The sequence below is a fragment of the Leuciscus leuciscus genome (assembly GCF_965113295.1).
Source record: "Leuciscus leuciscus genome assembly, chromosome: 20".
Taxonomy (NCBI): domain Eukaryota; kingdom Metazoa; phylum Chordata; class Actinopteri; order Cypriniformes; family Leuciscidae; genus Leuciscus; species Leuciscus leuciscus.
In genome coordinates this window covers 17,975,237-18,000,329 of record NC_138744.1, presented here as the reverse complement: position 1 = coordinate 18,000,329, position 25,093 = coordinate 17,975,237, and the positions used below count along the sequence as shown (strand labels likewise).

Genomic DNA, 25,093 nt, shown 5'->3' with positions numbered 1-25,093 from the left:
TTGAAATAGGTTTCATTTTTATATTTTGTTTTCATTCTTAATTATCTCATTACAATTCTTGAAGTTTTCTCTCTCTCACACACACAAACTTGCAGAGGATAGTTTAGTTCGATATTTGAAGCAGTAAGAAATGTGGAAAATGAAGAGTCAGGCATCACTTGGTAGTATTAAATGTACTAGATGTTTTATTGGATTTGACCTTTCATATGCATGATTCTACCAGTAGTTTTGTCCTTTTGTCTTTAGTCTCAACATCCACATGTCTGTCATAAGAACAGGCAATGGGCCGACTGCAGCAGCACACTCATTTTCCATCATCAAACACACACACGCAGACACTCACGCACAAACAGACCACGTGACCCAATACTGCTTCATATCGATGGCATCTTCTGACAAACCAGCGGTGGAGCCCGCACACACCAGGCTCAATTGTAAAGTTTGGATCTAATTTGTTTCTCAAGTGAGATATTCGGATGTGATATGACAGATGAACATTGAAATCTACATTCACCAGTTAATGTGCCAAAACAGCAAGTTTAACTGGGAAACAATAAAACCTGGTGTGTTTAGGTCCGTGACGGCAGTGGATTTTATTCCATAGACGCTGTTCAACATCATACTAGTTTGCTGTGCAAAACCTGATAGGAAACTGCCTGTGTGTTTCAGTCATATGAGTTAAAACATACAAGAGAATCATTTTTATGGTTTTTCAGTGTTTCTATTTTCCAAGATTTGTCTTCATTTCTTTAATCAGATGTGGTATTCTTTACATTTTCCCTAAAACACGGAGATTGAGAGTGTATTGGAACATTCAGGGTTATTGTAGCGGACAAACAAGCACACAAACAAAGACAGAGAGCGAACGTCAATGAGAGTGAGAGAGGATACCAATGTCAATCAAACGAATTAAAAACAGAAATAAAAATGAAAAAGCCGCCGAACCGCCTCCGTTAGAGATTAAACAACATGAAATGTCCTAAGAAGCAAAAGTATTAATGAAATAGTGAAAGTTACTATGTTAAACGGAGTCTAGTGTGTGCATTGGGATCCGACAAGGTTTTGTGTGATCTGTGTATCCGTGTGTGACTGGAGGACAGGTCGAGGGAAAAGGCATGGATGTAAAGGATCGGAGGAGGGACGGACTTTTTTAATAGGCGAGCGTACATACTCCCTTTTTTTAGCATCAAAAGCTCCTTTCGAATCTACATAATGATTATGCAGCTGCCTGTTTTAGATATATAGCAGACTTTATGTACACAGCCGTGTGAAAATACATGCAAAGAGTATTATAGGAAATGTGGGGGATGGGCGAGAGTCTGGATGGTGTTTTGTGGTTTCCTCTTTGGGGAGAGACGTGCTATTGGCTTAAAGCTGTTGTCTCTTTGAAAGGAGGGCGGGAGAGGATGGTTGTGCATCTCGGTTGGGTAGAGAAGTAGTAGAACAAAATGGAAGATGTAGGAATGTGAATAAAGAAGATTTGTTGATCAATAGTATGTCTCCCTTTCCACCCATCCTGCAAAAATAGACAGAAAAAGAGAGGGAATCACTTTGAGAAATTCTGACGTTTTCATTCATAATTTTTGATTGAATAGTGTTTTACTGTATCCCTAATTCAAACAAAGACCCTTAATGACCCAATTCTGGGACTTTATACAAGACATACTCATAAGAAGTGTGTAATTCTGAGTGTGTGTCTTTGAGGCAGTAGAGGGGAACACGTACCACCGGGGTTCCGGCGCAGGAGAAGCTTTCGCACCTCATCATACACAAAGATTAAGAAACTGTATGGGAAAGCACAGAACCACCAGCTCGGCCTAAGGATGAGAGAGACAAATGAGGAGAGAGACCATTTTAAATAGCAGAATACTTATAAGTACCATATACATATACTTCATGTAGCAGAAATAGAAATTTTAACATTTGTATACAGTATGTAGCATCAATTTAAGGTCATGTAGTTCACATGTGTATTCATTATCAACCTAATAATTCAAGTAGATTCTTTACTAATGAAATGAATCATTAAATCTGAATCCGTTTCAGTTTGATTCGATTATTTTGGTAAGAATTGAAATTATATTTTTTTTAATTATAAAGACATAAAATTATTTGAAAGGACAGTTTCCACCATATTGGCATTTTGACTAAAACAGTACACAAGATTTTACCTTCAATAATTGATTGAAACAGTTCAATAATTGTATTCTGAATAAGAAATTAATGCATAATACATTGTGAATAATACTACTAACCATTTTAATATATTATTAAAGTTTTAATATTATTATTAAATCCATAATCAATGCATTGAATGTTCATTTTCATATTACATTTATGAATTTTGATGCTCGGTATTCAGGAAACATGAACAGTGATGACAGTAAATGGTCAAAATTAGATTTTTCCTGTGATGGCAAAGCTGTATTTTCAGCAGCCTTTATTTCAGTCTTCATTGTCACATGATCCTCCAGAAATCATTCTAATATGATGATTTGATGCTAAAGAACAATTTCTTATATTATTATCAATGTTGAAAACTGTTTTTTATTTTTTTTTATTTTTTGGAAAATGTGATACATTTTTACTCCTGTACAGAGTGCATAATTTATTTTAAATAGATTTTTTTTTTTATAAATCCTTTACTGCCACTTTAATTTATTGTGTCCTTGCTGAATACAATAAAAAATAAATAAACTTTGTCCTTTGGAGATAAGCACATTGGTCTTTGAGAGAACCAAAGGTGGAATTGGATGTGTGCTTGTAAAATTATTTCCACATATGAATTTGCGCACGTGTGTGTTAAACTCACTTGAGCGGGTACATCCTGAGGGCCACATCCATGCCCGGGCAGTATGAGAGGAATGCAGCGAGAGCTGTTTCTTCAAAGAGCCCAAAGATCAGAATCTTATTCCTGTAAATGGACAAGCACAGTTACATCAAATGCTCTAATGAATACAAACACAAACTTCCTGCACACAAGCTTCCTGAACTCACTTCATGCCCTGCTGGAATACTGAGTTGCGTCTGGTCTTGCAGATAATGACATCAGCCCATTGTACAACCACAATACTGACAAAGAACGCTGTGTGACATGTGAACTCAACAATCTTCCTCTGCTCGTATGTCTGTGGAACACGAACACAACATCTTATACATGCAGGGACCTCTGAGACTTGTATGACGTTTATACACTTATGATGTCACAAGATAATAAAACACAAAATACTCACCCACTGCTGTCCGTAACTGTCCTCCAGGTCATTTAGCGAGCGGTCGTCCCAGTTGAGTCTGATACCCACCAGCTGTGAGGGCAGGAAGCCATTCTCAGCCAAAATCACAAAGTAGGCGAAGAAACCACCCAAAGCCTGGATCATTCCTACACACACATACACAACATATGCTTACTTTTTCTGCACAGATGCCTACACAATATTTGTTTCTCTTTTGAGAAAATAATATAAAGTAATAATAACAAACATGTATTAAAATAATTTTACAAAACAATATGATAGTTAAATGCTATTTTATTGCTGTTTGTCATATTTTCTAGTTTTATTTTTGGCACTAAAATAAATCTGTAAATACATCTGTTCAAATGGCTGTTTTTTCAAAAAATGCCACCGACTCTCTCTCTCTCTCTCTCTATATATATATTGTATATATGTCTGTGTATATATATTTTCCATGTCCTCTCTGTCACGATAACTGGATAACAAATCGATCATTTTATAGAAACTGCACTCAAAAAGAGCAATTTCTAGATGGATAATTAAATATCTAGAGCATAACAAGAAACAAAAACTATATTCATATTTCAGAATATATTTTTGTTAATTACCATGACATTTCCAGGCCTGGAACTCACATTTTTAAAGTTTCAAAGTGGTACAAGACTAACCAATTTGTCCGTAAGCAATGCTGATGAGACGCTCGTTCACAAGCTTGTCTCTCTGAGGGTTCCTGGGCTGCCTCTTCATGATGTCACTCTCAGCAGCCTCATAAGCTAGAGAAATAGCAGGTACCTATGGAGGTGGACAGAAAGTAGATTTTTGTGTAAGGGTAAACATTTTATTCATGTTTGTGTGTATATAGGTGTCTGTAAGAAGGCTGAATGTCGAGTGTGAGAGTGCGAGAGTGCTTACCATGTCAGTTCCCAGGTCGATACAGAGGATGGTGATGGTGCCCAGTGGCAGAGGGATATTGACGATAATGAAGAACAGGAAGGGGGTGATCTCAGGGATGTTGCTGGTCAGGGTGTACGCAATAGACTTCTTCAAATTGTCAAAGATGAGTCGGCCTGCAAGGGGAGAGATGGATTTACACATCCTGTTTGACAACATCAGTCCTGTCCTCCCATGCACTCCAATTCACTAGTCTCCTTATTGTCTTACTCACCTTCTTCTACTCCAGTGACAATTGAGGCAAAGTTATCATCTAGCAGAATCATGTCAGCGGCCTGTTTAGACACATCAGACCCTGAAATGCCCATAGCGACACCGATATCAGCCTTTTTCAGGGCTGGAGAGTCATTCACACCATCGCCTGTTACCGCCACGATGGCCCCCTGAGTGACAGAAAAAGAAACAGAGGAGAAAAGGGAAAGAATGAAAGGTCAAATCAGGACATTATTGAAATGACAAAAGATCATAAACCATATTGAATGCTAGTATATGCATTTACCTGTCGCTGGCAACCCTCTACAATGATGAGTTTTTGCTGAGGAGACGTCCTGGCAAACACAATCTCAGTGTGGTTCCGCAGAACTTCATCTATTTGCTCCTGAGAATAGTCCTTCAGATCTGTTCCATGAATCACACAAGCTTTGGCATCCCTAAAACACACAAACAAAAAACACAAATAAATACAATACTATGCAATTCATTTCAATAGTAATCCACTTGATTAGAAATTTTGCATGAGGGCGACAGATATGCCCACGCAGATTTCGCAAAATGGTCATGCATATTTTCAACGTTGACCAACAGGCAAGCTGCTTGGTTTGAAAGCGACTTATGTGTAAGCTGTGCTTCATCCATCATAATGGATCCTTTTTTGCTTGCAAAATTCTGCTGTGACCACAACCTTTAAAGCATGTTGAGTTGCTGTGTGCATTTACAGTGCTGGTCCCAGATTTACCTGGGATTGACTTGACTGACGGGGATGTTGAGACGGGCAGCGATGTCTTCCACAGTCTCGTTACCCTCTGAGATGATGCCCACACCCTTAGCAATGGCCTTGGCAGTGATGGGGTGATCTCCTGTCACCATGATGACCTTGATTCCCGCAGAACGGCACTTTCCTACAGCGTCAGGCACGGCAGCACGGGGTGGGTCGATCATTGACATCAGTCCCACAAAGCAAAGGTTGTCTGTCTGGAAATTGACATCATCTGCATCAAAGGCAAAGCCTTTTGGGTACTGGTCCTCGGGCATTAAGATATGGCAGAATCCTGTGGAAAGGAGGCAAGTTTACACATTTTTTATTATTTTATACTATAATAAACAACAGTGATATTGTTTTCTATTATATATTTTATTTATTCCACTGATGGCAAAAAAAATCTATATTTTTTTAAATTTTTGACCAGTAGTGTAAATACTTTTATATATACTCAATTTTACGGCGGTTATTTTATATAACCATATAATAATCTGTACTTTATCCTCCTTATTACATAGCCACTGACCAAATGAATAAGTACAATGAAATTAAATATTTTAATGAAGAAAGATGACTAGAGTGCTATCAAAGTGTAGAAAAGGAACAACGATCAATTATACAGTTTAGCGGCCATTATGCAAAATATTTGACCAAGAATGCTTTGATTGACCAATCAGAACTGATTATTCCAGACTCACCCAGCACTCTCTCTCCAAGTCCTCCAAGCTCCAGGTAGGCATTTTGGAAGGCCTCCTTCAACTCTTCGTCCATGGGCTGCTCTTTACCCTGCAGCATTATGGTGGAACAACGATCTAGGATGCGCTCTGGTGCGCCCTTCATCACCAACAGGTAACGGTTATCGTTGGGGTCTTCCGTCTCATGGATGGACAGCTGGGGAAATATGGAAAAGATGGATAAGAGGAAATTGTTTGTGGTAATGCTAGTCACTGTTTTCATATCTGGTACTTTCAGTTTTAGGGTTACATGACTAAGCTCACAATTACACCAAGTATTTTATTTTGACATGCTGCAGAGATGCTCCAGACACTTTATTATCCACACTTGGTGTATTTTATGGAGTGTTGAAATGCTATTGGTTGGTTGTTGAACCTCTTCCACTGATCATAACTCTGTTTGCTGTTTGATTTTGAAAATCAATAACTGATGACAAACCTGATATTTGTTGGTAGAGTTGAATGGGATTTCGGCTACTTTCTTGTTCCTATCTCTCATACTCCTGACTGAGCCACAGGACAGCTCGATACACTTAAGCAAGGCGGACTCAGAAGCATCACCCGCCACGTCCCTCTTTAGGATGGGCAAAGTATCTTGTCCTGCCTTAAACTGAGCCCTGTTACACAGCGCTGCCACACGGGCCAGAGACACCCATGTCACGGAGCTCTTATCAAATGAAGCACCTGCAAAGAGAGACCAACTTAGACTCTGAAAAGAAGAATTGGTGTCATAAAGACAAAATTATCATCAGTCTCCGAGTAAGAAGAAAGGAACAAACCAGACTGATCTTCAGTGGTATCGGCTTCATGGATCTGGTTGTCAAACCACATGTGTGCGACAGTCATTCGATTCTGGGTCAATGTTCCAGTCTTGTCCGAGCAGATAGTTGAGGTGGATCCTAGTGTCTCTACAGCTTCAAGATTCTTAACCAGGCAGTTCTTCTTAGCCATACGCTTAGCCGTCAGAGTGAGACACACCTGAGATTAAAGAGACAATAGAGAGACATTAATTCAATTACATTAAGGAATTTACAATGCATTCCAATTTGTTTAAATCAAATAAAGGAAGAAATATTTGAAAAAAATTTGATTGTCAAATGATTATGAATTTATAATTTTAATAAATACATTTAAAACAATTATTGCAAAAGGTGTTAACATACTTTTTTTACTGACTTTTCAGAGCCTTTTTAGATGCAGTATAAATGCAATCCAATAACTGTTATAAATTAGGGCTGAACACATTAAAACATGCGATTAATTCAAAATCCTTAGCATGTTAAAATAAATTAACGCAAATAACGCAAATAAATTAATGAAGCACACGGAATTGCATCATTAACGTGATTTAGATGATCTTGGGAGTCAGGAGTTTATCACACTGCGCATCTACAATGCCTCAAGCACCTGTAACCCTGGTAGGTGGACATTTCTATTCTAACCTAAATTTCTACTTTAATCTTTGCTGTTACACTGAACACATACTGTACACTGAATTCTGAAATGTTTTATTCTGTAATGTTTTTTTCTGTGTGTGCTTTGGTGTGCATAAATTTATGAATTATATGGACTCCTTATATCATTTGGACATTTTGGAGTCTCCAAGTGTCCTTTTTTGGAAATTTACCTTGAAAAAAGCTTGCAGAAAATACAGTTTTGTGAGAATCACCCTTCAATCTGATAGTTTGCTTTGTTGGATATAGCAAATTATGACAAAATAAACGTGTCAAACAAGATACATGATATATGCTTAATTTCACGATATACGATTAATCGCACAAAAGGGTGTTATTAATCGCAATTAAAAATTGTAATCTATTGATAGCACTATTACAAATCCATTGTAAGTTTTGATGCACTAAAAAGAACCGGGTTATGAGAGTCGTTCACTTGGAAATCGGATTAACCTGGATAAGCTTTTTGATTCACTAAAAGGGTTCATAAGAGTAATTTGTTAAGAAATTAAAAAACCTGGTCATGCTGAATGTTTTTGATTGACTAAAAAGAACAGGGTGTCATTCACTTCGGAATCGGACTACACTGGTTGCACTGTATATTTTTGATTCTTGGCTCCCAACCCTCTGAACAGTATTCAAATGCTTAGACGACTGCATGTGCTCACAGTGACAGTAGCCAGCAGACCCTCAGGCACATTAGCGACGATGATTCCGATGAGGAAAATGACGGCCTCCAGCCAGGAGTATCCCAAAATGATTGACAGAACGAAGAAAGACAGTCCCAGGAAGACAGCAACGCCTGTGATGATGTGAATAAAGTGCTCGATCTCCTTGGCGATGGGGGTTTTCCCTGTCTCCAGTCCTGAGGTCAGCGTGGCGATGCGGCCCATCACGGTGCGGTCACCAGTGCAGACCACAATACCACGAGCAGTGCCTAACAGCAAAACAGAAAAAAGTCACACTTCTGAACTTGACTTTTATGTAGATAGACCAGTTCAACACTGTAGTAAATCCCGTACCTTCCACACAGTTAGTGGAGAAGAAAGCAACGTTGCGGGTTTCCAGGGGGTTGTCATGAGTGCAGTCAGGTGATCTTGTCTGAGGTTCTGATTCGCCAGTGAGGGAGGAGTTATCCACCTACGAATGATGTCAAAGACACACAATTGTCCAATAGGGTCGCACCACAGGTTTCACAGATTCTTGACAAATGACTGAGGTTTATAAACCACGTACCTTGCAGCCATGAGCAGAGACGATTCTGAGGTCAGCTGGGATTCGGTCTCCACCTTTGACCTCCACCAGGTCACCTGCTACCACTTCCTCAGCGTTGATCTGCATCTTCTCGCCTTCACGGATCACTAACGCTTGCTGTGGACAGAGTTTCGTTTCAACTCACTGTTTCTCTGTGTTTCTGTGTCTTACGTTTTGCATGGAATGTTCCCAGTACCTGTGGCACCATGTTTTTAAAGGACTCCATGATCTTGGAGCTCTTTGCCTCCTGGAAGTAGGAGAAGCAGCCAGTGATGATGACCACAGCAGACAACACGATTCCCAGGTACAACTGAAAGGAGACCAGAGAAGACACATTCAGTTATCATAATCATATTTAATGCAGATTCTCTGAAAAGGCATATGTGGCAGGGTGCTGGCATGTGACCCATACGAACATTATCTCCAGCCGGCTCGTCTTCGGTGGCAGCCTGAATGGCATAGGCCAGGAAGCAGAGAATGGCTCCGGTCCACAGCAAGATGGAGAAACCTCCAAACAGCTGACGACAGAATTTAATCCACTCAGGTGTTGTGGGCGGCGGGGTCAGAGCATTTGGCCCGTCTCTCACCAGATAGTCTCTGGCCTTTGCATTAGTTAAACCCTTTTGCAGAGAGAACATTGTAAAAATTAACCATTAGCAAAAGTTACTATTAATACACATTCAGTTTTATTTTAAGAACTCAAAGTGTGAACATATCATGTATGCTGTGTACTACTAAGGGTCTGTTATACCAAGGGTTGTCAATCAGGGGACCTCAGTAATCTTCCAAGAAGACCACAAGATGACTTGAATTTTTATCAAAAAAATTAAGTAATATTAAATAACTAAATAAATAAACTAACACCAATGTATTATACAGAATATGGTGCTCCCTAGTGGTCAATAATGAGATGTGCAGCACAACAGTCATTCCCAAGACAAATGATGTGCTATTAAATTTGTTTATTTAATTAAATAAAAAAAATGTAAAAGTATATATTTAATAAATAAATACTTTTTTATTTTTTATTATCTAACTTAAAATTCGAACAATCAGTTTTTTCTGAAATTTCTTTACGTCAATAACTGTTGTTTTTATTGAAGAACATACAGTTAATTAAACGTCTTGAATCATCAAGCGTCATCTATGGACACTACTAGTTTCTGTTAATAAAAAGTTTGAAAACAAGCAGCTCTGACATCATTACGTTGATGATCAGTTATTGAACGGAGCTAAATCAACCCTGAACTGACCTCTGCTGAGCAATGACGCTATTTTCCTTTAGGGGCTACTTTACAGAATTGAACTGCATCATTGAATCATTATTTTCGTGTTTATCCCGGTAAAGCTGCTTTGAAACAATCTGTATTGTATAAAGCGCTATATGGCCACAGCAGAAGTACCAGAGTTTTCCTAAATATCCTACAAAAAGTATGAGAACCAATGTACTATACAGAGTGTGGTGCTCCCTAGTGGTCAATAAAGAGAAGTGCATCACAACACAACAGCCATTCCCCAGACAAATGATGTGTTCATAAACTTAAACTAAAGTGAGTATTTCCTGCACTATTATAATATTTTAACATCAATTACACACATTGGCTTTCTAATTATAAAAGGGGGAATTTAGAAAACATGGAAACATGGTTTTAGCAAACACTAAATAATGTGTGAGTTTACCTGAACAATGTCCGTCTGAAATTTCCGGCATACTTCTTCAATTGACATCTTATGTTCCGTCTGAAATGGAAGTTAAAAAGGGACATTTAACAAAGTAAAAGGCAAAATGGCTAAAAACACGCTACTTTTCTAGTGGGATTCTTACCAGGGGAACTTCTTTCTTCAGTTCATCAAGATCTTTTACTCCCTTTTTCTTCTTTGGAGAACTTTTTTCATCTTTATCTTGCGTGGTGGCCACGCGGTAACTATCCGATCGTCCATACTAAAACAAAAATGATACAGGAGAGAGAAAATAATCAGTTAATCAACACCACCACTGTAAGATCATAATGAAGATCATTTCAAGTAATTTACTCTGAACTAATATTGCTTTTGGTTTGAACACTTGTCTGGTAGATGGTGGATCATGAGGTGACTAAACATAAACCTCCCTCTTGCTCTCTTTACGGTGTGGTCACCTCAAAGAGGTCAAATAAAGCTAATTTAATTTGCTGAAGGAATACAGATCTTCCGTCCTTCCTTACGTTCACATTAACAGTGTGACATCACACAGAGACACAACTCTTTCATCAAAAACACTCTGATTAGATTGAATATGTGTCTGTTTCAGATCACAGTGAGATGAAAGTCTAAAACGTGGAGTTCATGAGCTTCAAAAACAACTTAAATCAGATTCTTTACACTTTGTTATTTATCTAAACGAAGTCAGATATCAAATTTCAGACTCTGGAGAGATATTCCTTTTTTTTTTTTTTTTTTTTTACAGGCTGATTATTTTTTATCTAATTAAAAATATATAACCTCTAGATAATTATTCTGTCATGGCCAGATTTTGACCTTTCAGTGTACTATCATTATTCACTCTGTTCTGTAAACCCTCTGTTTCTGTCGGCTGCGTGTGTAATCCTATGATACCGCAGCACAGAGCGCAGAGCCAAGATGGCTCCCGTGAGACTCTCGGGTGGTGCTATTTTTGTCATCATTAAAGCGGGAAACCGAGTATCATCTGTCCACACAGGCTGATCAATACTGAGCTTCCAGAACTACCAGCATGCCTTCCTCTAGGGAGAAAAGTACTATTCTTGTAGCACTGTTGATATGTGAAGAGTGAAACCCCTTCTAGGAAATTACTGAGGCAAGACCCTGCACTCTCACATGATGTTCTGGATGAGAGCCCCCTGCTGGTCAATATATGGAAAGAACCAGGCCGATTCATTAATTATGAGAGTATGATCAAAACTACGCAATATATCTGTGCAAATTAAAAAATAGAGTGTTTTTAATACATCTATAATGTATCAGAATATCAGAAACTATTGAGCCTTGGGGGTCTTAAGAGCAATCCGAACCAGACCTATCTCTTTTGATTAAACTTGCAAATTCAAACTGTGACGTAAAACACAGGAAAAACAAAACGAAATTTGACTGAGGTTTATATCTGCATGTCTATGGTCAGCTGACATGCCTGCTTTAGACTGAAAGGCGCAGACTCAAGCATGCAGCCAGGTGATGATACCTATTAAAAAAATAATGAGAATGTGAGAGATGAAGATGGATGGATAAAGAGGAGAAACAGAACAGGAGACAGATGGAAAGAGAGAGGAACATGCGGGGGTGGGGACTGACAGAAAGCTGGCGGACTAAGTGAGATATCCAAAGAGAGAGAGATTAGCAGAGAGAAAACGGGAGAGATAGAGGAATATTTGGCACTTCCTGTGGGGTAATTAGATATTGACCTGCTGCTCTCTCGGTGTGAGAGCTTGTCACCGTCAGCGGCTGCATTTAATGTCTGATGACTCTCAGCACGACACCACCTGCCCAAAACCAACCGGACACACACACACACGCAAAGGCGACCTTCTAACCAACCTGCACAGCACACCACAGATCCTGTGACAAAAGCGAGTGCATGTGCGGTAGGTGACACCACTAAATAATTAAGCGAATAGAAAGTGAGGATTACCCTATCAGCTCACACTGATCTTACAGATGAAACATCTTATCACTAATATAGAAGCACATCTATAGTAGGTCTTTTTGAGTTTGGCTTGGTGAAAGTGGCTAAAAGTGTGAAAGCTGATGACACGCACATGGAAACACTGCAAACATACAGTTGAATACACACAAAGAACAAAGGGAACGATGAAAGAAATGAGAGTTGGAAAAATCTGAATGAGAGAGGTGTACAGAGGAAAATAGATTCAAAAGCAAAAAAATAAATAAAAAATTGAGTATACTATGAAATAGGTTACACTTTTATGCTATACATTTTATGTTTTTATGGTAGATGTGTGTCTTTTGATGTGTGTGTACCTGGTATTCCCTACGTTACGGGGACCAAATGTCAAGTTTTTTTTTTTACCTTGTGGGGACATTTATTTTGGCCCCCAACTCCCCATGAAGAAAACAGCTTATAAATCAAACTAAATGATAATTTTTTTCAAAATGTAAAATTGCAGAAAGCTTTCTGTTTGTACAGTATAAAATCGGTCTATGGAAATTCCCCATAAAACATGAAAACACGTGTGTGTGTGTGTGTGTGTGTGTGTGTGTGTGTGTGTGTGTGTGTGTGTGTGTGTGTGTGTGTGTGTGTGTGTGCAATGTACATCTGCAATGATACCTGCACTGCGGCAAAAGAACAGGAAATCAGAGAAGATCGCTCTCGTTCTCTCACAAACAAGCCTGAAGCAATTTTGGAAAAGATATCAGATAGTATTTACTTTGAGTTAAGCTCATGTTGAGAGATTCACTGTCAGACGACAGAGGGTCTGAGAAAATGAGGAAGATCAGGGCGCAAACCACACCAGCTATTGGGAAGATGCCTGAAAATATATATTTTTTAAATTGTTTAAATATGCTGTTTATAAAATGTGCTTAGTTTAATAATTAAATTATTTAAATTGAATTATTTGTCCTCATATTTTTTCATGTTTTGTTGGCTTATTGTGAAGAATATCAAACATTTTAGACATCCTACATAAACTTCTGATGGTATATTTCCTCTGAGACTTCCTCTGAGATAAATGTTGTTGGAAGTCTTAGGTGTGTGTCATTAAGCGGTAACAGTGGTTATCTAATTCCTGATATAATTGTGCTCATGTGGTAAAGTTACCAACTGTGTGAGAAAAACATACAGTACTGCTCTGTAAGAGAACCAGAGCTGATGGGATGGAATTACACGCCAGCACACTGACGTTTCTACTGACTGATTCAGAACACACACACACACCTACACACAGTCTCTGGTGCTGCATGAGGTCCGTTCCCTGAACTCTTCTCATAAGCTATTGATGCTCTTGAAACTGATGCACTCATTCAGTCTGCATCACATTCTAAAGAGTAAGACGCACAAAGAGAATAAAAAGTGTGTGGCTGTGGTGGAGCCCAGGGACTTATATATCCTACATAAGTTTAGACAGAGTGACTGAGGTAGACTTTGCAAAAGAGAGAAAGTTTTGATTAATGAAAACTATGTTATTATTTTTCTTTCCTTTCATATTTTATATTGTTGCAGGTGATATTTATAATTTATTATCATTCTAGACCAGCAGTTCTCAACCAGGATGACTTTAAATTATTTAAAATAAGACAAAACAAGTATTAAAATAAGATAAAACAACTAAAAGCAGGATATGTATTGCTATTTGGTTATTTTTATAATGGATTTACATCTTTCTAGATATGCCAAGCTCTAAAATATAATATGGGGTAAAAATTGTGAGTGGGGGGAGGGGGATAAAAATATTGTTGTGGACAATGAAGAAGTTCGGGGGAGTGGGGGGTTGAAGTAAAAAAGATTGAGATCCTTTTTTCTAGAGAGAATTATATTTGGCCAAAATCTGTGCAGTCATCAATATTTTTGATGAACATTGGAGTAATGATGCTGAAAATTCAGCTTTTCCATCACAGGATTTGAATAAATTACTATACAAAACAGTTGTTTTGAATGGTAATAATATTTCACAATATAGTTTTTTATTGTATTCTTGACCAAATAAATGCGGCCTTGGTAAGTATACAGTAAGTCCTCTTACCAACCCCAAAATTCTGAACAGCATGTAACTTGCAGCCATGACGAAACCACCATCAGACCATCGGAAGTTATCAAATATCATCAGTTAATAACACTAAATAGAAATCATTACATATTTTACATCATTTAAATATTAAGATTATGCATTATATAAGCGTTCCTAAGATGTGGCACTATACAGAGCCAATGGAATGGCCAGGCCAGTCTGATGCTCACAGAGCATGAAGAAGCACATCTGCCAGCAAGATCACTCCTTTCTCCTTTTTCTCTAAGGAGCTCATCTCACTTTATTATAGTCATTTCGTTTTTCATCTAAAAAGCTGCAGTAAACAACTTGGGGCGGTTTAGCAATCTACTTGTATTTAGCTTATCCTTGTATCTTGGGAGGATGTTCTGGGAATCCCTGTCAGATCTTGTCTTCTCTGTCCAGCTATTGATGAATATCTCCAAGCGGCACAGCTGTACAAAAAGTGTTTAAACCACTGTTATGGCAGTAGACACATCAATACTGCCCTCAGAGGACTGTTCGGTGTGTGTGATATATTACTATGAGTGTGTTACTTTTACACATGTCAATACATCCAGTAAAATGCCTTTTTGATCTGGCATAAGGGGGTGTATTTGTGTGCGCGAATCTGGGGTGAGTCATGAAGTGCTTGTTCAAGAGCAGATAACACTGAACACTTCATCCAGATTATGATTGAATGAGTGTGCGTGTAAGTGAACTTGATGTGCCATCTGTTTTGCCGTGAGATGTAGACCAGGCTAGGTCTGGGCTTTAAAGTACAGATTAAATAATCTGATTACGGGCAAACTGGGATTAGCTCCCCCTGAATTGCCTCCACAAAAGAGCCAGACTCACTTTGTGGAGTTTACTGAAGCAAATACCAGACATAAACAAAATCTGTGTACCTACAAATAAAATGAGAATTTATATGATAATTAAATTTTATGTAAATGAATTATTTATTGTGTATGTTTAATTTCTTCTTTATGTGTACACAAACTTATGCCTGCTTAGAATGATTTAAAATAAGACAAAACAAGCTTTAAAATAAGCTAAAACAGCTACAAAAAAATTATTTTCTCTCTCATCAACTGTTATTTTCAGGGTCTTGGAACCTGGTTGAGGGAATGAGGGTATTTTAAAAATGTGATTTCTCGACTTGGAAAAGTCATGGCAAAATCTTTAAAAAATGTTTTGTTTTTTTTTAAATAAAAAAAATTAAAAAGTCAAGAACATTTTAAAATCAATATACATTTTTCTAGTTATGTCAAGCTCTATAATTGTCACGTTCGGGTTGTATATAAGCACACAATGAAGAAGATTAATCACCAATAAAGTCTTTAATATATAATCCACCAGGATAGCACAGATGAAGGCAGTGTAATTAGCAACAACACGTCTACATTGACGAGACCGGACAACTCACAATTGAAACAAGTAAACTTATATACAGGGAACAAACAAAGGGAACTAATTAAGCAACAGCTGAACAAAATGACTAATCAAATGAGTAACCAAAGAAACTAATAAAGACAAAAAAAACTAAACTAACTCAAACCAGAACAATAACGTGACATCGAGCCCCCTCCTGGAAAGGTGCGACCTCGCATTGACAGTCCAAATTGAGGCTCTGGAGGAGGATGGGACACCAAGGAACATGGCAGAAGGAGAAACCAGGGTGTCGATGATGGTTGGAGGAGCCCGGAGTAGGAGACAGATGGGGACCCAGAGTCCAGCCAGGATGATGTCCCACGGTTAGTCGAGGGAAGGAAGAGAAATGGCGGAGATCTCCTTGACGAAGCCATAGGGATGACTGATGGAGACGTAGCCAATGGTGGTGGAGCCCTAGGCACAGACGAAGAGCAGATGGAACCAAGCAACCCCAAAGACTTCAGAGGCGGACGGAGCTGCAGTGATGACCCCCCGAGGTGGAACCGGGTTACCAGGGAGCCCGGTGAAGGCATAAGGCCGATAGTCCCTGGTGGAGCCGAGGGAAGGAGGAGCCAAGGCATAGGAGTCAGGGCGACGAGCCGAGGTGAAGTGACGGAATCAGCAGCTGGAGGCGGAGCCAGAGGATCCACTCGCCCAGGAGGATCTGGATAACGGAAGGCCCGAGGTAGAGCCACGTCACAGAGAGGAGCTGAGAGTTGATGGATGACAGCAAAGACTGGTCAGAGGGACTGGCTGAGTTTTAAAGAGGCAGCGGGGCGCAGGGCTGGGTGGGATCAGCAGGGGTTAGAGGCTCATCCTCGCCAAATACCAACAAACTTTGGTCCTGCAGCGACTCCCTTTCTGTGGCGGGAGTGTGGGCGGGGCTCCTCTCCATACCCTCATACTCCACCATAACTTCCTCGGGGGCACATGATGTTGCCGGCTCACACACCTGGTCAGGCGCGTTGTAAGATTTAGGCTCCGGGGCAATGGTTTGTCAATTCGCTTCTTCTTGCGATGACTCTCCGTCTGCGATGGGCTCTGGCGTCATGTCCACACAGCGTGTTTGGCTAGGCTCTGAGTCTGGAGTGGGACTGCTGATGTCCTCTTCGGGGTCGATGGTGAACTCCGATCCACTATTCACCAGCACCCACACCACATAAGCGACGAAATCCTCACTGGGACTGTTTGCTGGCAGGCGTGCCTTAGACTGAGACTGAGGCTAGCACGGTAAAAAATGCAGAGCAAGCAGTCAAGAGTAGTGTGTAAGGCACACCAGATCTAAAAACGCTGGGTCCTCCAGCGGACGGTCCAGCTTCTCCAGGCACAGGAGTTGAATGGCGGGCAGGTCCATTGTGGGGGGAATGAAACACAAAAACTTAAACTAAAAACGCAGGAAAAATATATATCCTTTCCTGGGTCAGGTCTTCTGTCACGTTCGGGATGTATAAGCACACAATGAAGACGATTTAGAAATAGGAAAATTTAGAAGCATCCTTAATTAAGAATAATGAGATTAAATAATTCCAATTATGAGAAAATGTCATTCCTTTACCCATAGTCATGTAACCCGATGCGAGCACACACACACATATTTAAAGGAGAAAAGAAAAAATAGAAAAGAGGGGGAGTTGTTGCAATATAATTTAATTTCACTTTAAACAAAAATCTGTAATCCTACTTGTTAAAGTATTACCTCTATACCCCCCCTCCTGTTCTTCTCTATCCATTATTCTATCCTTCCATCTGTCTATACTTCATCCACTGAGCGAATCAGCTTTGCCAGAGTGTGGGGCATCTGTGCATGTTCTTGATTGGAACAATAAATCACTGCCCCAAATTTAAGTCACAGCAGGATACACAGATGCTTCACGTCTCAAAAGGGTTGTCTGAGGATTCCTTTCTTTATTCTGTCTTCACACAGACATACTGTACACACACAGTTTCTCTTCTCCTCAGTACTTAAGTCACATTCTCTCTGACGTCTGGCACTGATTGCTCATTACAGCTCTAGTTAAAAGAAGAGCCGATGGTCAGCTGTGCCACAGAATTCCTTCGATCAGAATGGACTGTTCTTTCTCAGCTCCTCTACCAACAAAGGATCACATTAACAAATGATGTGGTGTGCATGTGGAACCTGAACCAGGCACTCCATGCATGTTCCCACCGGTGGAGCGGCATCACAGCAGCTCTGACCTAAGGGGCAGTTACACTACATCAACACTGGGGAAAGACGAGGAGAGGGTAATCTGACCTTGAGTATTCGCTCCACTAACAGACGTCCCGTGGACAGAATGTGATAATGAGACCTAACAGATCCAATCCAACCCACTTAAAGCTGAAGTCTGTCATTTTATGCAGATACAACTATCAGTAAGCCACATTTAAGCTGACATAAAAATTTAAACAAAAAGTAAAAATTACACACTTCATCTTTAAACCCTACAACAACTCATTCATACCCCTAAATATGGTCCAATAACATTAATCCATTGAAGTATAAGTTCCTATGTAAAACAGAGAGTTAATTAGCTAAAAAGCTTCTGTTATATCAATAGTAAAGAGTCATATATCAGTACAAAAGCAGCTATGAAATGCTCTATTTATTGATGTGCTCAATACAAACATGAACATCCGGATATATACAGGATGTTAGCTCAGTTATGCTTGGAGAGGGCATACACAGATTAATTACATTATTAATGCATTATCAAATTTAGAACACAATCTATATCTAGGGTAAATTATAAATTAATGACTTCATAAATACATAAATTGCATAGACACAAAAATCACTTATATTTACTTTATATACTTACTTTATAATTTATTATTATATAATTTCACTTATATATATATATATATATATATATATATATATATATAGGCCTATATATATGTATATATATATATATATATACTCAATATTTATACTTCATAAACTTCATTGACTTTTAAAATATGAAATACATCTTTACATTTTTTTTTGCTAAATTGTATTCATCATTGCATTATAGTTCCACATTATGGACACCTCTGTGTCCTCATCCTTGGTCACTCGTTATCTGTACCATCGGTACCCAGGTAACCCGCCCCACACACACTCTGGAAACACAAGCTGAGCCAGGCTAATTACATGTAACAGGATCTGTGTTCATCCCCCTCCCTGCTGCAGCACAACCCTTCCCCCAGGCACTCACCTGCAGTGTGTATAGGCTATACTACGTACTTACTGGTGCATCGTCATGTGTCTGAAGAGGAAATGTACATACTGTAATGCCACCAGTTGTATTCTCGGTCTCTATCTTTCTTAGCTTAATGAAACAATATTTTTAATTGCTTTACGTTGCCAGTAATTAATATTCATTATAGACACACTCATGAACATTTTAAAGGGATAGTTCACTTTGAAATTAAATTTTGGTATGTTTTAGCTTACCTCAAGGGCATCCAATATGTATGTGTCTTTTTTTCCGCAGTAGTTTCAATTTTGATATTTTTAGGTCAAACCGTTCTTGTCTGTCAGTCATATAATGCAGGTCGATGGTCACTGTTATATCGTTTTTACCTCCTGAACACAGCTGCGTCCAAATGATCTGAGAGCGCGGGCGGGTATAGAATATACACTAGAAGTCTCATTGGCTACGGTTTCGCAGTAGCCAATGCGACATCTAGTGTATATATCTATACCCGCCCGCGCTCTCAGATCATTTGGACGCAGCTGTGTTCAGGAGGTAAAAACGATATAACAGTGACCATCGACCTGCATTATATGACTGACAGACAAGAACGGTTTGACCTAAAAATATCAAAATTGAAACTACTGCGGAAAAAAAGACACCTACATCTTGGATGCCCTTGAGGTAAGCTAAAACATACCAAAATTTTATTTCAAAGTGAACTATCCCTTTAAATCCATGTTATACTAGCTACATGCATACAAGTTGATTCATATTTTAATAAGCTGTGACATTCTTCTAGGTGTTTGTGTCCCTATAAAGCTATCATAAGCCTAGTTGCTCTTTCCAATTAGCAAGAAACTAAACTTAACTATTTATTAAGTAAATTATTTTATTTGCCAATTAAATAAATAAATAATATATATTTTATATGTATAATATATATTTATATTATACTTTGCACTAATGCAGATTTCAGCTTGCTTTACTGTATACCAAAACAAGCATTTCGGTTCTTGAACAGATAAGAGTCAGTTTAACCGATTCTAGTATGTTCAGTTTATGTTAAACTCGTGCGAGAGCATACGGAACTGTCTGTTCTCTAATTGCTCTCACGGTACTTTGATGTCATACACCGACCGGTCTGTGCAGCGCTGCTTTAAGTCGAAAAAACAGTGATCAACTTGAAGTGAGCGTAACCTGAAGTGGGTGTAACTTGAAGGGGCGTAACTTGAAGTGGGCGCAACTTGAAGTGGGCGCAACTTGAAGGGGTCACCGCTGGAAAGATGAATGTGTATTTAAATTGGGTCATTTATGTAGTAGAAATGTTAAATTATTTTAGAAGTTGGTGCCTTCTAGATTGAGAAAAGCCAGAAATTTTATTTTTGGCTCATGTGGATGAAAGACAACTCCCAGAATGCACTTGCTTCGCTGCCCTACGAGGCCACTCCCAAGCCACGCCTACTGGGTACAGAGGGCAGTATCAGAAGAAATTATACAACTAGGCTACTAGTTGACTCAAAACTGAAAAGACGCCATTTTATCGTGAGATCCCAACCCCTATGGGCGGGTTGAAAACATGCAGAACTAGCTCCTACTACTGGCTGTAGTCTCCAGCCTCTGGCCAAAAAAGCCTCCGATGACGCAAAATGACGATTTTTGCGTCATCTGAGTTTTTTTTCCAGACACACAATGCAGAAATCTCGTCTCTGGGAGACATGAGGGAGGGAAGTACGGTTATTCGAAAATACTCCCGGGTTTGTACTGATACAAAGCTTAATGCTAATCGGTGAAGTATCCCTTTAATCAACGTCATGTTGCTCCAAAGACTTTTTTTTCCTAGCCTGGATACCAGCCGAACTTAGCCCCGCCCACAACATTTTAGGTCAGGAAGTTCGGGTAGGAAGTCTGGACTTCCGTTGTGGAACGACTATGCTCGAACCAGAGCTGTTCGGACTAATCAAATTGTCAGGGCGGGCTTTATACGATGATGGACAGATGATCAACAGTAACATAATCATCCACGTCACCAAAGAGCGCTTGGGTTGAATTCGTTTACAACAAAGATGACTGCCACTGGAGAATTGAGATGTGTAGATTCCGCCACCACGTCTGTTATAGAAGATATCGACAGCGCATTAATTTTAAAGAGGAACAGAGAACCGCGATCATTTGTCGATCGGAAAATTTAATGAAGAACATACGTCACTTACTCCGGTGCTCTGATTGGTTGTAGGTCTATCCAATTGAGTGCAAAGACATTTTCTTTCCTGGTTCGTTTGAAACACGCCCCATAATCACAGCCCAATGGAGCAGTATCAGACTCATATTCTGACTAGAATCTGAGTATGACGACGTCAGACAATTTTTTTCTTTTGTGGATAACAAATGGAAATGGTATAGGAAAAATGGACTGACAAACTCAGCCACCACTCACTTTCGCTGCTTTTATATATATATATATATATATATATATATATATATATATATATATATATATATATATATATATAGGGTTTTTTTTATCAAAGTAAATGGTGTTTGAAACTGACATTCTGCCTAACTTCATCATTTATGTTCCATAGAAGAATATTATAGACTGAGTGAGGATGATGAAACCACATGAGGATGTGATGACACAATTTTTATTTTTGTCTGAACTATCCCTTTAAGAGCACATTTGAACACGACCGCAATGAATGTCACTTCTTCATTTAATCTATTCGCTTTCCATATCCGCATCTCGTGCCTATCAAAGGCCGCTACCGGGAATTTCCACTCGCGTGGCTCCGCCTCGTGTTTGACGCAGAAAGCGGCCTATAGGGAATAAAACAGCTGGGATGCTGATGGTGGTGCATCGCCACGAGCATCACTGCGACAGCAACCGGCACGGCACGCCTCAGCGACGTTAAACAAACCGATAACTAACAAGCTTAAAAAATCTGCGCCAGTATATCTGTTACCTTCCACCCCATTTAACTAACTAAGCTCACTCACAAGCGCTCAGATTAATCCTTGACAAAACTGTGTGCGCAATCATTTTTGCCCTGCTCTTACACCGCTAGTCGTCAGTTTTGACGCATTCGCTGCAGCGCGTCCGTGACATTCAGTCCTGCGATGTTGCTAAGTATTCTGCGTTAACAGCTTTAGCAGATCTGTCTGTGTCCCTGGCAACAGCTATAAACTACGCACATCATCAGCTGCTCAACACCGGCGTTCTCACTGCGCTACGCACCTAGTTTTACTCTCCACGTCATTCCGAATATAACATGATAAAAACCACGCCGGTGATGAGGCAAAATGCGCAACTCAGTCTGACATTCGTTTCACCCCAATGCAGTTACACACTGTAGGCTACTTGGGCGAATCTCCATTAGCCGCAATTCAAATTCGACCTTTCGAGTGATTATTCAGAACTGAATCTATTAAATCTGCCCTTGTCAGTGATTACCCGCGCGCGGTGATGTCACAGATGCAGGAAAATAAGCCGGTTTTATACAGATTCCCGGTAACCGCATTATGACGCATGTGGACTTCAGCGATGGACCGGCTCTGGGGTGTGTGTGTCTGTGCGTCTGTGTGGACACCGGTCACTTAAACACACCCAGCAATGCCGGTTGTGTCCATAAAGATGACCCAAATGCACATTCAGAGCATCCGGATTAACGGTTCAGAACAGGCGTCGCGCGCTGCGGTCAGTAATAGCCTACAGACGGAGGGATATAGCTAAATGGGGTGCTGGAGGGGGGACCCCACACAGATGTACCCAAACAGCCCTAAAACCTGTAAAACAACCTGACAATATACTTTTGAGCAGAAATAAGCAGAGACATCACACAATCATGGGACGAAGACAGCACTGCGCAGCGTTGCCCTTTAGAGAGTCTCTGACTAGCATAACCCGATTAAACCGTCTCGTCAAGGTTAAAATAACCATCCAGATATTATCATTCAAACACCGACAAGCTTTCAATTAAGATAACAGCTAAAACCTTATCTGCGATTATGCGTATCCGCTGATTATTACGACAGCATTCTAACAGTTTATAAAAGCAGTTCTATTGAATCTGATGCTGACCATTCATATAGGCTTATAACAATTTCAAAATTATAGCGTATAATTCGTAACGTATGATTACAGAACGTCCTGTTCCATCAGTGTCGCAGTCTAGAAAGCAGCATACAAGTCAATGTCATTCTTCCTTTTTATGTCTGACATGACGCTGCATTTTTCACGATTTAAGGTATGCATGATACATTTTTAAAGAAAATGGGGAAATGGTTTTATCCTTTTCTGTTTGCTATAATGCAGTAAAAGAGAGGTGTCGTTCTTACCCCCATGGTTGCGCAGTCAGTCCGTTCTCTTCAGGTAATATGAGAGTGATGGAGAGAGTGACAGCCTTTTACGAAGAGAGAATGTCAGTCATCAAAAAGGATCTTAAGAAAAACGAATAATTATACTTGGTTTAAAACTTAGTTTTCACTGCTTTACCTCGGCTGAGGGACCGAATGCGCGTAGATTTCACGTCAATGTATTAAGGTATTATTCGTTGCAACATTAAGTTAATGAACCTGCACAACTTTGTAAATATTAAATACAGACAAACTAAATGGTCCAATGAAATTTGACTGCGAGGCAGGGCATTTCGCAGGGATGCCGGTCTCGTGCACTGCTCTTGGTAGTTGCGTTAAAGCCGGCGAAACTAGGAAGCCGCACTGCCGCCTTATATGTTCTGGTGTCCTTCCGCGACACCGCCAGCTGCCGCACCACTCCGCCTGGAAAGAAGCGCCGGTGGATGTGAGAGATGCGCTTCTCCGACCGACCTCATAAAAGAGTACCTCATGAGAAACGCCCACATTTACGCTCTCAGCCAATAGACGCACGCACTCCTTAATATCGACGTATCATCTGTCCAACCAGCGCGCAGGCAGCAAGTACAAGCCACCAATCGCATGCAGACAAAGCTCCTCCTGCGGTAATGCAGAATTCCAAAGTCGCACAGCATCATCGTGTTCTCTGAGAAAATCTCTCTTTTTTTTTTTTATAAATTGGACTAACTAGTCATATAAGCTAAGTCATAATCGGTGTGATTGCATGATTATTGTATTGTAAACGTGTTTGGCATATTGTTTCTTTCAGTGTTTTTTTAATATTATATGTTTTAAATTTGTTGTCAGAGAACACCGGTACTATAGTCGACCCTGCAGTAGGCTAGGCCTTAAACCTACCTATGTTCAACGTGTCAAAAACTGTGTTACTTTCATACATTAATACTATAACATCTTAGTGTTTTATAATAATGCTTCATTATAATCCAATCAATTATATATATATAATTGGATAATATATATATATTTTATATATATATATATATATATATATATATATATATATATATATATATATATATATATATATATATTGATTGCAGTTATCAGATTGATTGTAATGCAACCAGTTTTGGTCGCTTCATTATGTGTGGTGTATGTCTGTTTTGTAGTAGATTTTTTTTCACACTGGAATAATGAAATGATATATTGTAGCTTCTTTAAATAAGAATGCCTAATGCTTCCCTTGAGGCAAACATCTATTCCTATGCTTCATTTTAACTACACAAGTTACTCTCTATTACCATCTATTCTTCTCTTTCCTTTACTCTCCTGTACCAAACATCTTTGTTAAGTTCATACCTTTGTACATTTAATTATTGTTACTTTAATGCTATAAGCTGAATACAGCTTAGTACAGTCTCATGAACAGGTTAACTGAAGAATAGCTTTATACTGCATACCAATTTACATTGAAACAGAACAGCACACAATATGTCAAGTTCATTAGAAAGAAAGGAAGATGGAGAGACAGAAAGATAATCAAATTGTGACTGATGGGTCAGTGACCCTGTAGAGGTCAAGTTTACAATGTAAATACATGCTATCACCTTCAAATAATATATATACTGTACCCTATAAGTATTTATTCATGTCTCTTATAAAGAACATAAATTGCACAAATTCATGTTTATGAACAGTACAATTTGTATGTATATTCAGACCCACCATCTTCAGACCCTTCTACCACTACTACTAGGTATGTATATGACCTAGACTTCAAGTGTAGTAAGATAAATGTACTCTAAAGATTCATACATCTCTTTACA

At 39.2% G+C, this 25,093-nt stretch overlaps 1 protein-coding gene across 1 annotated transcript; it reads right to left on the bottom strand.

Annotated features, from left to right (window-relative positions):
- Positions 1–162: 162 nt before the first annotated feature.
- On the bottom strand, positions 163–23,735 carry atp1a3b (ATPase Na+/K+ transporting subunit alpha 3b). The gene is made up of 22 exons (XM_082149044.1): positions 23,428–23,735; positions 23,271–23,335; positions 10,431–10,547; positions 10,286–10,345; positions 9,022–9,225; positions 8,802–8,915; positions 8,588–8,722; positions 8,374–8,491; positions 8,020–8,288; positions 6,677–6,875; positions 6,337–6,581; positions 5,862–6,054; positions 5,140–5,452; positions 4,684–4,834; positions 4,399–4,567; positions 4,146–4,300; positions 3,902–4,025; positions 3,234–3,379; positions 2,998–3,128; positions 2,813–2,914; positions 1,726–1,817; positions 163–1,516 (listed from the first exon to the last, which is right to left on the bottom strand). Exons 2-22 carry the CDS (start codon positions 23,274–23,276, stop codon positions 1,488–1,490), a joined length of 3,072 nt encoding a protein of 1,023 aa, XP_082005170.1. The 5' UTR covers positions 23,277–23,335; positions 23,428–23,735; the 3' UTR covers positions 163–1,487.
- Between the last annotated feature and the right edge of the window lie 1,358 nt (positions 23,736–25,093).

Excerpts from the sequence above, each read along its gene's own strand:
- atp1a3b (XM_082149044.1), bottom strand. Across the intron at positions 8,289-8,373 it reads CTCCACTAACTGTGTGGAAG|GCACTGCTCGTGGTATTGTG; the intron begins GTACGGGATTTA and ends TTTTGCTGTTAG. Across the intron at positions 1,818-2,812 it reads CTCAGGATGTACCCGCTCAA|GCCGAGCTGGTGGTTCTGTG; the intron begins GTGAGTTTAACA and ends TCTCATCCTTAG.